The 18,011-nt window shown below is 48.2% G+C and overlaps 1 protein-coding gene and 1 non-coding gene across 2 annotated transcripts in view; both read right to left on the bottom strand.

Moving 5' to 3' along the window:
* The window catches only part of COL22A1 (collagen type XXII alpha 1 chain), a 210,104-nt gene that overhangs the window by 38,860 nt on the left and 153,233 nt on the right, over positions 1–18,011 (bottom strand). Inside the window, exons 43-45 of the mRNA XM_055432494.2 lie at positions 17,128–17,175; positions 8,551–8,664; positions 8,136–8,189 (exon numbers count right to left, since the gene is read on the bottom strand). Coding sequence (XP_055288469.2) covers positions 8,136–8,189; positions 8,551–8,664; positions 17,128–17,175 — 216 coding nt within the window. The remainder of the gene's footprint in view (positions 1–8,135; positions 8,190–8,550; positions 8,665–17,127; positions 17,176–18,011) is intronic.
* LOC129560557 (U6 spliceosomal RNA) lies at positions 7,561–7,667 on the bottom strand. The gene has a single exon (XR_008686790.1). It is a non-coding gene; the product is annotated as a U6 spliceosomal RNA (small nuclear RNA).

Genomic DNA, 18,011 nt, shown 5'->3' with positions numbered 1-18,011 from the left:
CTTACAAACTAATCCTCAAAGTTCCATTCAAGAGTTCCGATCTCTCTTAACTGTCACCTACTCAGGCTTACCGGGTTACCAAGTGTATTCCAGTAAAATGCTACTAAACAAAAACACTCTAGTTCCTTTGAAAGAATGCATTATGCATTTAAAGCTGTTGGCAATTAACCAGCCTTGGCTGTGGTTCCAGGCCTGTCTTCCCTTACCTCTGCATCTTTGAAAGATCGTGCTCCTTCTTTGTCCTGTTTGTTCATTCAGTAGATTAAGGAGTGGAGGTGGTGAGCGGCAGGCCTGTCTCTGCGGGTCCTTCTAGACTCCCAAGCCCTGCGATTCTCTCACTGAAACATCACGCCCAGCCCTCTTTCCATCCAGACACTACCACACCAGCAGTTCATCGATGACAATAATTACCCAGTAACACCCTCGCCTCCTCTCTGTGGTATATTGGGAGGGTTAAGTGCTTTAAAGTCTGTAAAGTGCCAAATGCTTTTGTGTACAGGAAATAAACGGGTTCAGAGGGGAAGAGCATTTGTTGCAACATTTTTGCATTAGTTATGCCTACCGCTTTAACCTCTATAAAGCCAGCACACTGCCTGCAGGCCGCTTCGTAATCTCAGTGAAAAGAAGTGACAGACTAGCACACTGCTCCTCCGACATTAAGGGTGACTGCCTGAAAAGTAAGTGGCTTCCTTTCAGTTCCCAGTCCTCAGTCTGGGTTTAGCGTGGTTTCAACCCTCATCCCACAAAAGCTAAAGTGTCAGCAGCTCAAGGATCTCCACAGTTGTCCTTGTCTCCTTCTCCACTGCAGCTGGGGATCAAAGCACACACAGCCACCCCCAAGCCTGACTCACTTCCTTCCAGAAAAGAGGGCTGACATTTACAGAGCCCCTGCTCAGCTGGGCACTCTGCCAGTGTCCACATGAGGTCCCACTTCATGTATTTCTTTGTTTATATCCTGAGCTGATGCAAAACAGCATTCGATGTGTCCACGTGATCTCATTCAGCCAGGGAAACTACTCAGTGAGGTAGGGGGTTATTATCAGAGCACACAGATAAGAGTCCTAAAGACCAGAGAGGTTAAGTCATTCACCTGAGGTCACACAGCTGAAAAAATTATAATAATAATATTCATCACCTAATCCAGATCTGTGTCCAAACTGTCTCCTCCTGATCAAGTTAATTTACTGGTTATTTCTTTAGGTCACAATGCTTTGTCCCGCAGGTTTTATAATGTCAGGAGCACTAGATTTTTAGTCTGGAAGCCTGACTGATTATGCTAACCATGTTCTCGGAAGCTTTCAATGCACTGAGGATACAGCCGTCGAGAAAACACAGATCAGAAACCAACCAAGAAACGACCTGCCGTCCTGGATTCCGTATTCCAGGAACATCACCAGTTTACTCCTTTGCAAGCCTGGCTTTCTGCAGTAGATGTCTACTGAGGATGCAGCAAAGGGGCTTTGCTTTTCCTGTTGAAAAGGACACAAGAAACTCACAGCACAAGCCCTTATATCAGAGCACTGACTTTAGAAAACTTGACACTGTGAGTTCTTTCTCTGTCTCTTGGAAATGGATATCAGTCCTTTTCAAAGGTCAGTAAGCCTTTTGCCGGTTCTAGGACCCAGGAATGGCCTTCCTAGGTGGTGCAGTGGTAAAGAATCTGCCTGCCAGTGCAGGAGACGTGGGTGATCTTCCTGGGTTGGGAAGATCCCCTGGAGAAGGAAACGGTAACCCACTCCAGTATTCTTGCCTGGGAAGTCCCATGGACAGAGGAGCCTGGTGGGCTATATAGTCCATGCAGTCGCAGAAGAGTCGGAAACAATTTAGCAACTAAACAATAACCAAAAGGACCCAGGAAAATACTTCTCGAGGGTCTGGGAACATCTCTTTGAAATGCAATCAACAAGGGAAATAAAGCCCCATCAGCCAGATGCTGTAGGAAACTAGGAGCCTAACTTCGGGGTCCTTTTCTCCAAGCTGCAGAACTACCTCCAGGCAAAAAGATGTGAGCAGTTTATTTTTATTTTGTTTGAAGCTAATTCACTAAAGCAGACGATTAGTCCAATTACCAGGTGAATTAGATGAACACGCAAACAGAGCCATGTGGTCCTTTTACGTGAGGACTAATTACTATATACCCTGAGGACACATACGTCATCAGTCATAGCTGCTTGACCACAGAAAAGGTGAGGTTTCTTTGTCTTTACAAGCTCTTGGCAGAATTGTCTGTGGTACCTATAATATTCTGGTTTAAAGATTGTGCAAAAAGAAAATTATTTTCATTCTACCTTCCAGTTTGGGAGAAGATTCTGTTTGGTTTTTTTAAATATATTTCCCCCATGCCATCATGTACTAAGTACATAAAACAACAATTATTTAGAGGTTATATTCATAGCAGAGGCTGCTCTAAGGATGTTAGCTTCTGTGAATCCATCAGGCAGATAATTCTCTCTAGGATTTTACAAATTTTTGAGAGCATGGCCTAAATTTTCTCAAATTAGTAAGCCTCTGCTATTCTCAGAAATTTTGTCCCTGAAAGTTTGTCTGCGGTTTCTCTGCTTAGAAAACCATTCCCCAAGAATGCCTGTCAATGCAAGTAAAATCCTACTTCCTGGGACTTTCCGCCTCGCAATGCAGGGGAATCAGGTTCGATCCCTAGCCGGGGAACTAAGATCCCACATGCGAGGGGCAACTAAGTCAGACTGCCACAACTCCTGAGCCTGCACACCACGACTCTGAGGATCTGTATGCCACAACGCAAGGTCCCAGACAACACAGCCAGACCCTAGTGCCACAACTGAGACCTGAATAAATAAATAAATGTTAAAAAAAAAAGCCTACCTCTTCCTCCAGGAAGCCTTCACTGGTGACCTCTGCCCCGTGGCATTATTTTCCTTAAAATCATTTAGCTCTCCTCCTGGCAATATGTTACAGTTATTATTAACTCGAAAGAAGGAACGGTAAGGAGCACCATCCACAGTCACGTGCACCTAATACTCCCTACCCGTGAGCTGGGCCCCATGCCGGGTGCTTTGTAAATGTTTCTTGTTTAATCCTCGTGTCCTCTCTGAGATGAGCCATGCAGTCCTTCTTTTACAGATGAGGGACCCCAGCTTCAGAAAAGTCCCAGTTCCCCAAGTCTTATGATCAGTCAGTGCAATTCACTCAGCTAATAAGAGGCAGAACCAGGCTGGGGAACCACTGACCACTCACTGCTCTCAATGGCCTTGGCCCCAGTCTGACTTTGCTTAGAGTCATCACCTTCTAGATCTTGTCTCTCCAACACATCAGACCCTAGAAGACATGGCCCATATCCGACCTAACGCTATTCCTCCTGACTTGGAAGGGAGCTGTTTAAGTGCATGCCTGGTGGGAATCTCTCAGGAGAGGCAGCCGTGGATGAATAGGGACTTCTCCTGAGGAGAGCATGGACTAAATGGCTCTGGGTTGTCTTCTGGGAAGAATGGGATTCCAGGGCCTTTTCTGAAGGTTCTAATAACAGCAAAAGAGGTTTTATCTCTGCCTCCCAGAATTATCCAGAACCTCCAATGAGGCCTTCTACACACCTAGCATCCCCAGTGCCTGCAGCGCCCATTACATGATGTGTAGACATGTGGACAAGAAGAAAGCCATGTTTTTCACCAAGGATAGAAAAATCAGCATTTCCAAACTCAAAGGGGCTTTTACATCTGACTTGTTAGAAAATCGTGGTCTGATGACAATCTCGCTTCTTCTTCCTCTGCATGGATGGCGATCATAATGGGAGCCACTGTTTCCAGCTTCCTCCCCTTAGTCAGCATCTTATGCAGTCTGAAAGCTCCAGAATGAAGCTCTGGAGCTGACGGTGTCATTTACCTCCCCAGACCCAAGGTCCAAAGATGGCAGCTGCAAATAAGCAGCAAAAATCTTGGGAAGCCTGAGTCCCCAGACGTTGGATCACAGTCACAAACAATCAAACCTTCCTGATGAAGCCTATGACTAGTGAATACCTAGAGCCTTTGGTTATAAAAGGACACTAACAATGACCACAAATACTCCACTGTGGGCAGCGCTTTCAATTTATAAATTAATCATGAGGTCCGCAAGTCTGACAGAGATCCTGTTTGATAAGCCAAGTTCAACAGAAAGGAAATGAAACAGCCCTCTGTTCTGTTTTCTAGAGAGAGGCATGGGTTGAACGAAGAGCTCAGAGACAGGCTTGAGTTTGGAGCCAAAAACCAAGGCAAGTCTGTGGGTCCCCAGGCAAGATAAACCGGTCAATATTAAAGGAAATCAATGTTGCACACTCATTGGAAAGACCTATGCTGGTGCTCTAGTATTTTGGTCACCGGATGTAAACAGCCGACTCATTGGAAAAGTGCCTGATCCTGGGGAAGACTGAGGGCAGAAGGAGAAGAGCAGGTCAGAGGATAAGATGGCTGGATGGCATCACTGATGCAATGGACTTGATCTTGGGCAAGCTCCAGGATATGGTGAGGGACGGGGAGGCCTGCTGTGCTGCAGTCCATGGGGTCACAAAAGCGTTGGATATGACTGGGCGACTGAACGAGTGCGATTCATCTTCCCAGCCATATTAAGAGTCAGTACCAGAGGCAGTGAATCGATAGAAGCTTTGCATCTCCTTGGGCACTCTCCTTGGTGCTGGCACTGGCGATGGCATTGCTGGATTCAGTCACTAAGTCATGACCAGCTTATGGGATCCCGTGGACTGCAGCCCGCCAGGCTCCTCCTCTACCCATGGGATATTCCAGACAAGGGTACTGGAGTGGGTTGCCATTTCCTTCTCCAGGGGATCTTCCTGACCAAGGGATCAAACCCGCATCTCCTGCTTTGCAGATGGATTCTTTACTGCTGAGCTGCCAGGGCAGCCCCTGCTGGAGGTGTGATAGCATACTAACAAGTGGGGGTCTGGGACCTGTGCTTCACGGATTCACTTTGGCCTACTAGTTTTGTAGCAGTTTTGTAATATTGGCATCTAACCGTGCTAAACCTTAGTTTTCTAATAGGTAAAGTAGAACACTATCTCTACCTCTGAGGATGATGCTCACCATCATAGGAGATGATATTATAAAGCAGGTAAACTGGTCTTCGGTCCTTAATACACTAGGTATAATGTCTCCTGCAGCTCCCTGAGATCTCATTGTGTCGGGTGACCCTGAGAACAAGGCCACCACAGACTCCCAAGTAGAGAAACAAAACACCCTGTCTTTCAGAAGCGGCACTGATTTCTGTTCTTTCCCTGGATGGACGCTTTCTTTGACTTTCTCTGACTCTGAAAAGGGACAAACCCTCCCTTGCAGGGAATTATAAAAGAACAAAGGCAGAGTCATTGTCCCAAGACACCAGCACTTCAGGAGCGGTTGGGCTGATTGAGAAAACAATTCCTCCTTAGTGGAGGGAACGCCTTATCTGTTTAATTGATCTGCTTTCCTTTCTCTGAATAAAGGTTATCATGTGGCAGAGGTAGCACCCAGAAGCTGGCAAGCTGACAGCAAAGGTCGCATATTGAGGATCAGCTGAAATGACCCACCTGCAGAATCCTTCAAGCAAGGAGTTTAGCCACCACTTATGACTTCCCCGGGGGCTCAGATGGTAAAGCATCTGCTTACAATGCGGGAGACCTGGGTTCGATCCCTGGGTTGGGAGGATCTCCTGGAGACGGAAATGGCACCCACTCCAGTATCCTTGCCTGGAAAATCCCATGGACCTAGGAGCCTGGTAGGTTACAGTCCATGGAGTCGCAAAGAGGCAGACACGACTGAGCGACTTCACTTTCACGACGACTCCAGAAAGGGAATCCTCAGGAAATAGCATAGAGGATGCTCAGTTGTGCTGGCGTCTCTTAGCCTAACACCTCCCCAGGGAAGAACCTCCAGTTCTATCTACACTGAGACCTGATGTCTTCAGTTCCCGAAGCAGGAGTCTTGGTTTTCTCAAAACCGTATACAACTTCAAAGTCTCTGCACAACAAACACGAGTTGTCTTAACCTGCCAGCCAGGGCCTGGGACACCTGGCTATTTTCCATCCTGATACCCTACAGGCTCCCAGTTGGTGTCACACCTCAGTATTTTTGTTGGCCTCTTTACCTTTTAATAGCAAATATAATGGCACCAACCCCATCTTTCAGGGCTGTGCCTAGGGTGAAGCAAGTGAGCACTCATGCGAAGGCCCCATAAACCTCAGATTGGAGATAAAGAATATGTCAATGACATATTTTTAAAAGCCAAAATTAATGCAAAATGAAGAATTTCATCACCTATTCAGTATAAATCTATATCTCTTCCTACTTGAGAACTTCTGAATATGTCTGTATTTAAGTTAAGAGAAAATCCTAAGTGGTAAATTTTTTAAGTGATTAAAAATATTTTTCTTTTCTAATAAAAAATTAATGCAAAATAATGCAAGATGAACAAAATGTGAAAATGTAAATAAACACAGGGCTCTGAAGGGGCAGAAATTACCATGAGACAAGGGGACACGATTGAGTACTGTGTACAAGGAAAACGAGCGTCTCGGGTAGGTTGGGTCTCATCTCTACTTAACATTTTGGTGTTCTGTTCCTCATGGATCTCCTTCATTCGCTTTAAACATTTCACATTACTGCATTAGCATCTCATTTAGCTTGATTACACCTTCCGGAAAGGTCCTCTCAATCTTGGTCCAGGCTGACAGGGCTTACAACGCGCCAGGCGCAGGCAGGAGCATCTTTGAGCAGTCGCCAGGGTCAGAAGCCCGGAAGGTCTCTTCCCTCACAGTCCCTCGTTCACCAGGAGGAACGGGAAGGGCCGGGAGGCAAGAAGCCAGCCCAGGGTCATTGCTGAGACTGGATTCCCACCCCAAGGGCCTTGTTCCTGTGGTCTTTCTCCCACTGACAATTTCATGCTGCAACCCCCATCAGAGAAGCCATACCGAGTCCCAGAGAAACACGGTGACACAGTGACACACGTGTCCCTGAAGGCTGGGGTGGAGCGATGTGCAGAGGTCACAGCAGCACAGAGCTGACAAGGGTGGGCAGAGAGAGCCGCCAAGGGCAGCGTGGATGTCCGCTCCCTGCCTACACGTCAGCCTACACACTCCCTCTCCCTTAGCGCTGAACACTGTCATGACCGAGGGACTGAGAGCCGCAGCCCCGATGCCTGCCTGTTCTGCAGCCGCGCACCCAGGTCCCCACTCCCACGCCAGCCCCCGAGCTCTGTGAACCTACGGAGCCATGCTGCCTGTTCCGGACAGGTGTCTCGTCATTCACAGCACAGTGAATGATGCCCACTGCGTTTCTATAGCACTTTCCTAATAACACTCTTTTTTAAAATTATTTTTTATTGAAGGATAATTGCTTTGCAGAATTTTCCTGTTTTCTGTCACACCTTGACATGAATCAGCCATCAGCATACATATGTCCCCTCCCTTTTGAAACTCCCTCCCATCTCCCTCCCCATCCCACCCCTCTAGGTTGATACAGAGCCCCTGTTGGAGTTTCCCGAGCCAGACAGCAGATTCCTGTTGGCTGTCTATTTTGCATATGGTCATGTGAGTTCCCATGTTACTCTTTCTATTCATCTAAAAATATGGAACGCTTCACGACCTTGCGTGTCATCTTTATGCAGGGGCCATGCTAATCTTCTCTGTATCATTCCAATTTTAGCGTATGTGCTGCCGAAGCAAGCACTCTCATAATCCTTTTAGCGAGTGCTAAGTTCTTTTCTGCGCGATATGATACGTTCCACTCTCACTTCTCTCTGCAGCTGTTTTTATTCACATCATTAGCGGGTGGAGAAACTGAGGCCCAAAGAGGTCAAAGATTTTGCCTAAGGTCACACAGCAACAATGACTCAACTCGAATTCAGTTATCTGACCCCAAAGTTCACGTCATAACCATCACTACACATTCCTATCCGATAGCTCATCTGTACTTCCAACCACTCGGGTATTAGTAGATGAGCGATCTGAGACTCAACAAGTTCAAGTGCCCATTCCCAAGGTCACTGAGACGGCCGGTGCAAAGGAGAGACCTTGAATGTGGGTTTTCTGATTTTAAAACCATGATCCCGTTACACTGGGCATCACTCTTCCTCAAACTTAGGCTAACCAGTGAGATGAGAACAGATACACATGAGTTTTATGACGGTTCACTGACCTGTGGTCCAGCTATTCCTGGGGGCCCTGGGAGGCCTCTGGGCCCAGCATCCCCCTGCAGCAGGAAGAACAAGGAGAAAAAAAAATAGCAGGAATAAGTGTCTGGACCCGACATATGGCATCGTCAGCAAGATGTCCACTTCCATATCATTCACTCATTTCCCACGGGATTCCCAGGTCCCTGCCTGCCCCTCAGCGTGTCTAAGCAAAGGATACAGGCGGGTGGTGACAGGGTGTGTGGCTGTGCATTCAAGGGTATAACCCACCCCCAAAGTGGTAAATGGTGCAGGAACCAGTCCCCAAGGTGACCCCAGTGATCCTCGCCTCCCAGCGGGTACCAGAGAGGCAGCGCTGGCGTCTCCAGACGATTCATTTCATCCCAATGACTAAAGCTAAGTCTCCCCTTTTGTTCCTACCTTTTTCCCTTCTGTGCCTTCTCTCCCCGGCTTTCCTGGGAGACCTTTGTCCCCTTTAAATCCTGGAAGACCAGGGAGGCCTGGGGGGCCCGGGGGACAGTCATTGCACACGTCCTGAGAGAAAGAGTAACACAGTAACAGTTACGTGAAAAACAAAAGGTGACCCATAGCTCCAACCCCTCCAGACAGGAGGAAGCAAGCAGGTGACGAAACAGCAAACGGGCAGATGCAGCCATTACCCACACAGCCTGTGTCAAACTCCGCGTTTTTCTCTCTCGATTAAACTAGGTTTCAGCATTGATATATCTGTTTTATTACCGCATGTCTCCCTACTTCTGGCCAGACGGCTGAAATGTAGCCCAAGATCAAGACGTCGAAAACTCGTGTACCGGTGTCTGTGAACATCTAAAAATATTCACAGGACAGATTTAAAGCAAGCATTCAGTACTCTAAGAAACAGCATGCTGTGTCCCTAAAGCCAGAGACAAAACGATGCTGGAAGCTGAATGCTCTGTCTCACAGGTTTACCTAAGCGGTTTCTGAACAAAGAAGCAAAAGAAAGAACGTAAGAGGCAACCCCCTCCCCGAGGTCTTGCTCACTGTAACACACGACAAGTATCACCTGGCATTCTTCTTAGTCCAAGTGAACCTAGCTCAGTCGTGTCCCACTCGTTGCAACCCCAAGCACTATACAGTCCCTGGAATTCTCCAGGCCAGAATACTGGAGTGGGTAGTCATTTCCCTCTCTAGGGGATCTTCCCAACCCAGGGATCAATCCCAGGTCTCCTGCATTGCAGGCGGATTATTTACCAGCTGATGGAATGGAGTTTTGCTCCTCGGCTCTGAGGCAGGTGAGTTCTACCCCTGGAGTGAATTTAAAGCCCAGGAAACCGGCTTTCGAGCTTGTCTGTGTCATCCCCAGATCTTACAGTCTGGAGCACAGTAAACCCCAAATGAAATTCACTGGCTTGACCACACTCTGGTTCCACTCACACCCCAAAGTCTCGGACCGCACCTCCCTTGTGCTGTCATTGTGCTCAGTCATGTCCGAGTCTTTGTGACCCCATCGACTGTAGACCGCCAGGCTCCTCTGTTCAGGCAACTTCCCAGGCAAGCATACTGGAGTGGGCTACCATGTCTCCCTCCAAGGGAACTTCCTGTCCCAGGGATCCAACCACATCTCCTGCATCTCTTGCATTGCAGGCGGACTCTTTCCCACGGTGCTCCTTCCACACCTTCACTTTAATCCTGTCTTCTTCCCCGATTCCCTCCTTGTGATAAAGGTTCAGTTCAGTTCAGTCGCTCAGTCGTGTCCGACTCTCCGTGACCCCATGAATCACAGCACGCCAGGCCTCCCTGTCCATCACCAGCTCCCAGAGTTCACTCAAACTCATGTCCACAGAGTCGGTGATACCATCCAGCCATCTCATTCTCTGTCGTCCCCGTCTCCTCCCGCCCCCAACCTTTCCCAGCATCAGAGTCTTTTCCAGTGAGTCAACTCGTCGCATGAGGTGGCCAAAGGATTGCAGTTTCAGCTTTAGCATCAGTCCCTCCAATGAACATCCAGGATGATCTCCTTTAGAACGGACTGGTTGGATCTCCTTGCAGTCCAAGGGACTCTCAAGAGTCTTCTCCAGCACTACAGTTCAAAAGCATCAATTCTTCAGCAATCAGCTTTCTTCACAGTCCAACTCTCACATCCATACATGACCACGGGAAAAACCATAGCCTTGACTAGACGGACCTTGGTTGGCAAAGTAATGTCTCTGCTTTTTAATATACTATCAAGGTTGGTCATAACTTTCCTTCCAAGGAGTAAGCGTCTTTTAATTTCATGGCTGCAATCACCATCTGCAGTGATTTTGGAGCCCAAAAATATAAAGTCTGACACTGTTTCCACTGTTTTTCCATCTATTTCCCATGAAATGATGGGACCAGATGCCATGATCTTTGTTTTCTGAATGTTGAGCTTCAAGCCAACCTTTTCACTCTCCTCTTTCACTTTCATCAAGAGGCTTTTCAGTTCCTCTCCACTTTCTTCCATAAGGGTGATGTCATCTGCATATCTGAGGTTATTGATATTTCTCCCAGCAATCTTGATTCCAGCTTGTGCTTCTTCCAGACCAGCGTTCCTCATGATGTACTCTGCATATAAGTTAAATAAGCAAGGTGACAATATACAACCTTGACGTACTCCTTTTCCTATTTGGAATCAGTCTGTTGTTCCATGTCCAGTTCTGACTGTTGCTTCCTGACCTGCATACAGGTTTCTCAAGAGGCATGTCAGGTGGTCTGGTATTCCATCTCTTTCAGAATTTTCCACAGTTTATTGTGATCCACACAGTCAAAGGCTTTGGCATAGTCAATGAAGCAGAAATAGATGTTTTTCTGGAACTCTCTTGCTTTCTCCATGACCCAGCGGATGTTGGCAATTTGATCTCTGGTGCCTCTGCCTTTTCTAAAACCTGCTTGAACATCTGGGAGTTCACGGTTCAGATATTGCTGAAGCCTGGCTTGGAGAATTTTGAGCATGACTTTACTAGCGTGGGAGATGAGTGCAATTGTGTGGTAGTTTGAGCATTCTTTGGCATTGCCTTTCTTTGGGATTGGAATGAAGACGGACCTTTTCCAGTCCTGTGGCCACTGCTGAGTTTTCCAAATTTGCTGGCATATTGAGTGCAGCACTTTCACAGCACAAGAATGGCTCTCGGAACAGTGCCAGATCATTTCCAGAGTGTTCAGCTGTTGTTATGAATTCACATACTCGGCCAGCGGCTCCCTCGCTGTTGGGCTCTGTGCTCTTCTGCTTTGAGACCACAGTAAACAGCCGTCTTGAAGAGCTCATGTATCCATGGCACCAGCTGACACAAGCAAATGCGCTAACTCGGGCCCTTGGCATGCTCCGCTGGAGAGATGGGCAAAGACTTGCACACATTCACAGGGGGTGATGTCTCAGGTGACCCGGCACTCATCCTGATCTCTAATTCAGGATGGACAGGCTTTTGTCAACAAAAGAGCAGCTCTGAGCAGTCCACCTTCCTTTAAGGTGGTCATGCCTACTCAATCTTTGATGTTTCTTTAGAGGTGTCCTACTCCAAGAAGCCCTCCTGATTGCTTCACACTGAGGATATTCCTGTCTCACTATTGAGGTGGTCTCTTTATAGCTCCACACCCTCCCCACCAAGCCAAAAAAATAAAATGTGTGAGCTCTCTGAGAACAGAAGTAGAGTTGCTTTATCTCTGTATGTCTGATGTATATAGCAAATTGAGCTCTGTAAGTGAGGGGCCCCGCTGACCCAACCACCAACCACTGATCTTCGCACACTTAGCGCCATCTCCCTTTAGTGGGTGGTTTCAGAAGCTGGTTGAAATGTTGAGGGGTACTAAATGTTGGGTATGTGAAGAAATGGCAAATGAGGTGACTTGAAGGGCACTGTTTTCAGTTGCTGCTGTTTGGAAGGGTGGCAGACTAGGGAGAAACTCTTCTATTCCTAGGCAGTCTCTATAGTTGTTTTAAATAGGATACATCTGTGAAATAGGGCAACCACAGACAGAGGATGCATGGAAGCGGAGCTAGGCTAGTGGCAGAAGGACGTGCAGACACTAAGAATTTTTGGACCAGGAGGGTGCAGTGGGATCCACAGCACAAAGCGGTTGCATCTAAGGCATGATCTCACTACTTTCTCATTTCTTGTCAATTTCTGGTGCGGATAAGTCAGCCTGAGCATGTCTTAGTCACACGTCCTGTGAGCACTGTTCCCTGATGGCCAGGGCAGGCCCCAGACTTGCTAGAGAGGGGGCTGGACTTAACATACGAACCTGGTCCTGGAATCCAGTGCGCACAGGGCAAGACCAGCCCCCGACCCGCTCTCCCACCAAAGCTCCCCTTGCCCCTGTGCCCGTGGGACCCCAGCCCCTCCTGATCTGGGACACCTCAGTCATCTGGACACTAGCACTGGGGCCCAGGCGGACTGCCCTCAAACACATCTCAGTGACATATTATTGTGAATTAATGTTACTTAAGAAACGGTCAGTGTAAGATAGACATTGATACTTCTGTCTTTGTAAAAACAGGAAATAAACCGAAAAACAGGAAATAAACCTCTCTCGTGAAAGGGGCCTCCTTGCATTTGGAGGTGGGAGGACACCTTTATCCCCAGAAACAGGGATTTCAGGGCCAAGAAGCCTATATAAATCTTCATTTTTAATTCACTACCCTGAACCCAAGCTCTGCTTAAAGTCTTCCCTAATTAAGCACCCAAAGCCTATGTTTCTTTGCCCTGTCAATTCCTCAAAAATGTCTTATGTCTTTATTAACAAAGTATAGAAGCTGCCTGTTTTGGCCACTTTTTAGGTCTCATTTCTAGGAGACCTCCATGTACACAAATTAAAACGTATTTTGCTCCTGTTAATGTCTTATGTCGATTTTTAGTCCCACCACAGGAACTCAAAAGGACCCATAGGTGGGATTCTCTCCCTCCCCATCACCGGCCAGAGTTGTGTGTCCAGCTGGACGGGCTTGCCGAGATCACAGTGAAGCCTCTGCCCACTTAGGGTCACGGCTCCACCTTTCCAAGCCTCACTCTCCCTATCTGTGAGGTGAGAACCTCAGATTCTGGGGAGAAATACATGGCAAGAACACAGGCGTCTCAGCTGCCATGGGCATCCCTGTGGTTTCAGCTCTAATTTTCCTCGCTGTGTCCCACTGGCAGATCAGAGAGATGACCCTGATCTTCAGTTCTGCTCCCAGCTCTTCCACTTAGCTGAGTCATCTCAGGCAAGCCACTTTAGTTCCTTTGAATCCACTTCCACATCTGTTATCAAGGCTCTTTCTCCTACCTTCAGTTCAGTTCAGTTCAGTCGCTCAGTTGTGACCGACTCTTTGCGACCCCATGAATCACAGCACATACCCAATGTGTGAATCACCCACACACCTCCCTGTCCATCACCAGCTCCCAGAGTTCACCCAAACTCATGTCCATCAAGTCGGTGATGCCATCCAGCCATCTCATCCTCTGTCGTCCCCTTCTCCTCCCGCCCCCAATCCCTCCCAGCATCAGAGTCTTTTCCAGTGAGTCAACTCTTCGCATGAGGTGGCCAAAGTATTGGAGTTTCAGCTTTAGCATCAGTCCTTCCAATGAACACCCAGGGCTGATCTCCTTTAGGATGGACTGGTTGGATCTCCTTGCAGTCCAAGGGACTCTCAAGAGTCTTCTCCAGCACCACAGTTAAAAAGCATCAATTCTCCTACCTTAGGAGAGCGCAAAATTTAATACATGTGAAGCATCTAGCATGTTGCAAGCTCCAGCGTGTAAATGCAGACTCCCCTTTGTCTCCATCCCCTTCCTATTTCCTGAGACATTTTCAGCAAACCGTGTCGTTGTATTTGGTGCAGGACAGTAGACCAAGCAAGCGCTCGAAACTGCATAAACCTGGAGGGATTCTGCAGTCTCTTGCCAGGCACAGAAATCATCTCCAGATCATCTCACGCAAACTTCTGCTGGATTCCTGAACCCTCAGTACACGTTCATGCCAAGCGTGTAGCCTATACCTCAAACCTCTAGCTGACAGCCAAGGAACTCACTACCTGCCTGTCCTGCATCAGGTGGCTGTCAGGAAGCTTGGATACAGGCAAAGATGAAGTCACATAGCAGAGGGGTTGAAAGCACGAGGAACTGGAGCTGGTCACACTGGGAGTGAGTGTTGGCTCTGCCACCGTCCAGCTCTGTCACCTTGAACGAGTGTCTGGCCCATCCATCCCCACCTCCTGCTCTGCAAAAGCCAGCAGGTAATAGTACCCAAAGTCCATCTAGTCAAAGCCATGGTTATTCCAGTAGTCATGTATGGATGTGAGAGTTGGACTATAAAGAAGGCTGCGCACCAAAGAATTGATGCTTTCTAACTATGGTGCTAGAGAAGACTCTTGAGAGTTCCTTGGACAGCAAGAAGATTAAACCAGTCCATCCTAAAGGAAATAAACCCTGAATATTCATTGGAAGGACTGATGCTGAGGCTGAAGCTCCAATACTCTGGCCACCTGAAGAGCCGATTCATTGGAAAAAACTTTGGTGCTGGCAAAGATTGAAGGCAGGAAGGGAAGGGGATGACAGAGGATGAGATGGTTGGATGGAATCACTGACTCAATGGACATGCATTTGAGCAAACTGGGAGATGGTGAAGGACAGGGAAGCCTGGCGTGCTGCAAGTCCATGGGTTCACAAAGTCAGACGCGACTGAGCAGCTGAATGGCAACAGTAACTGGGCTGTTGGCAGGGACTGGGTGAGATAATGTTTATCCTGGGAATCGTCTAATGGAGACGCCTTAAGGATGACCTTTCGGGCACTGATCCAACCGTGGAAGTTTAGTAAACAGGAACTCTTAGAATACAAAGTTTCTACTCAGGCAGTCTTCCAATGACCAGAATGAGGCAAATTTTCTGTAATGAAACATGACAGCCCATCAGGCTTTAACCGACATCAAGATGGCAGTGGGCGATTATAAACTAGGGAGGAAGGATAGTGACTGCAGACCTGGGCAAACCCACGAGGGCCAGGCTCTCCTCTACAGAGTGTCCAGGCAAAGCACAGCTCTGGAAGGCCAGGGAGGCTCAGTGCTGCCCTGAATGCAGGTGCTCCCCTTCTCTCTGCAGTTCCTGGCTGCTACATCCTTTGGCAGGTCAGAAGTATCAATTTGGCTAAACGTCTGTCTCAATGCTGCAGCTGTAAAGCACACAGCAGTCACTCCTGTTATCTCTGCCTTAAAGACTGGGACACTTTGAGGCTGTAATCCTTAAGGGGAGGTGCGGGAGAAGAACCAAGGGAAACCCAATGCCTTCCCAATGGGACAAAATTTGAGAAAAATCACCTAGACTAAAAAGCCTGTACTAAACAGGACTTGAATCAATAGATAATGATTTCTTGCCATGTCCTGGTTGTAAAAAAAAAAAACAAAAAACTCCCTCTTGTCAGTAAAAATCAAGAAAGATCGCTCCACTCCTCATTTTTAAGTAAAATGTATCATTTTCCATTAAGGCATCTCAAGGTGTAAAGCAATGGAAAGTCCCAGGCTTCTGAGGTTTCCTTTTTTCCTTTTGCTCTCCTCCCTTGCTCTCATGCAAGAACTAGGTGCTTTCAAATACCTCCCACGTGGTTTTTAGAAGACAGGAGGTGAGGGAGGGGGCGGTCACACAAAAGGCAGGACTGGGCTCCACCAAGTTCAGACCAAGGCTGAGAACAGAGGCAGCAAACGGTCCCCTACGTGTGTGGCCACAGGACTGCTCTTCCAGAAACATGGATCTTACCCACCTCTGCTCTGCCTTTCCCCCTTCTTCTCCGTTCAAGACCTGAGGTCCCTGGCCGAGCTCCCAGGCAGCCAACTCTCCGCACCCTATCTCAATTGAGCTCTCTCAGCTCATGTCCCCAGCCCCCCGGGGAGAGGGTGCTGTGGTTCTGACGATGAACTCCGTCTGCACTCGGATCCGGACTCCACCTGGCCAAGGGCCCAGCAGCTCACTCCACCGCTTGGCACCTGCGCCCTGGACCTGGCACCAGCAGGATCCTCACCCAACCTGCTGGATTCTGCCCAGGGCTGTCTTTTCAGAACTAGGACGCAGTCCTGTGTGGGGTCCAAACTCAGTCTCTGGACTCATTGAGGAGTGGATTCTATTCCCAGAAAGTTGCTGACCCTCATGGCTACTCAGGTTTCTAACTAACAAAGTGCTAGTCACTAAGTCTTATCTGACTTTGTGCAACCCCAGGGACTATAACCCACCAGGCTCCTCTGTCCATGGGATTCTCCAGGCAAGAATACTGGAGTGGGCTGCCATTCCCTTCTCCAGGGGATCGTCCCGATGCAGGGATCAAACCCGGGTCTCCTGCATTGCAGGTGGATTCTTTACTGTCTGAGCCACCAGGGAAGCCCTATAAAGGGTGACACACATCCCTGGGTGGGCTCAAACCACCAACCTTTCCGTTAACTGCTGGATGTGCTGACTGACTGCACCAGAAACACACCAGGATAGTCTTAAAATCCCCTGGAGAAGGGAATGGCTACCCACTCCAGTGTTCTTACCTGGAGAAACCCATGGACAGAGAGGCCTGGCAGGTTGCAGACCATGAGGTTTCAAAGAGCCTGACATGACTGAGCGACTAACAAGCAAAGCGAGAACATAAATGGTACCAGCCTCACGGAGCAACTGCAGACACAAGAGATACATGAGAAGCATTAACCATAGCACCACCCTGAAGGACTTCCCATGACAACGGATCTCACTGTCCAGTAAGACAGTCAGGAGCCACAGGTGGCGAGTAAGTACTTAGGATGCAGCTAGTGTGACCAAAGACCGGAATCATTTTTTTTTCATTAAACTTAAGTTTAAATTCACACATGTGGCCACTGGCTTCTGTGCTGGACAGTGGATTTTAGCTCATTGCTGGCACGGCATGTTCTCAACAAATGCTGTTATAGTTGTTTACACTCTAACGGAGTTGCTCAGACAAAATAAAAAAGACCATATTATTGACATTTCCAGTCTCCCCATCACAACTCTCAAAACGCATGCACATTTCTGTTTTTACCTTCACCAAGAGATTCACGTCCCCTGGAGACAGTACTGAAGAGGGGCCCTGTCAAAGTAAAAATAAATAAATACATACACACATGCCGTGTACACTGCTTATCCCATGCTTCTGCAGCGAGCAGCCTTCAAAATGTGACATGTCTACACAGGACACAAAGAGCCTGGTCTACGCCCCACGCTTGGGAACCACCGGCGGACTCTTCCGAGCAGTCCTAACTAACATCAGACTTTCTCGTCCCAGTCTTCCTGGCCCTCTCTCTATCTGGCTGGCCCCTCCTCCCCCTTCCATTGCCACCAGCAGGTCCTATGGGTACTGTGGAAGACAAAGGGGGCGGGTTGTCCTTTATTCCAGGTGGGTAATAGCTGCCACTGTCATCCACAATCTAGTATGAATCTGAAGCAATTCCTGCAGCTCTCCCAGGTGAAATAGCATTTTAAGCCTCATTCGTCTTTATGAATTGGAAGTCTCTAACTTCAGGAAGGAGAGTTCAGAAATCGGGAGTAATTACAAAGCCTCTGAAGGTGTGAAGGAGTCTGCAGGTCACTGAGTTCACACTCAAACCTACAGTGAGTTGGGAAGTGGGGTGTAATGACCGCGGCCAGCCCAGAGCCCAAGTGGAGTCGAGGCGGGGTTAACCTCGGGGTGCGAGGGACATGAAGCTGGGAAGGAAAATGGAAATGCAAAGGCAGATGCCGAAGGGACGAGGGATTCTTTGGTAAGGACTGGAGACTGGCATGCTACTCCGCAAACTTCTGCAGGTCGCAGTGGACAAGGAGTGCCAGAGAGCCCATGGTCCACAGGGAAGGTGGCAAGTTTCCTCCAGAATGTGGGAAGCCTGGGACCACTATCAGACTTGTGGTGGCTGGTTCCTTCTGATTAAG

Source organism: Moschus berezovskii, chromosome 16, assembly GCF_049115385.1.
Source record: "Moschus berezovskii isolate FMDL1 chromosome 16, NW_MosBer_1.0, whole genome shotgun sequence".
Lineage (NCBI taxonomy): Eukaryota > Metazoa > Chordata > Mammalia > Artiodactyla > Moschidae > Moschus > Moschus berezovskii.
Note: the sequence above shows the minus strand (reverse complement) of the source record. Positions and strands in the feature narration are given on the sequence as shown.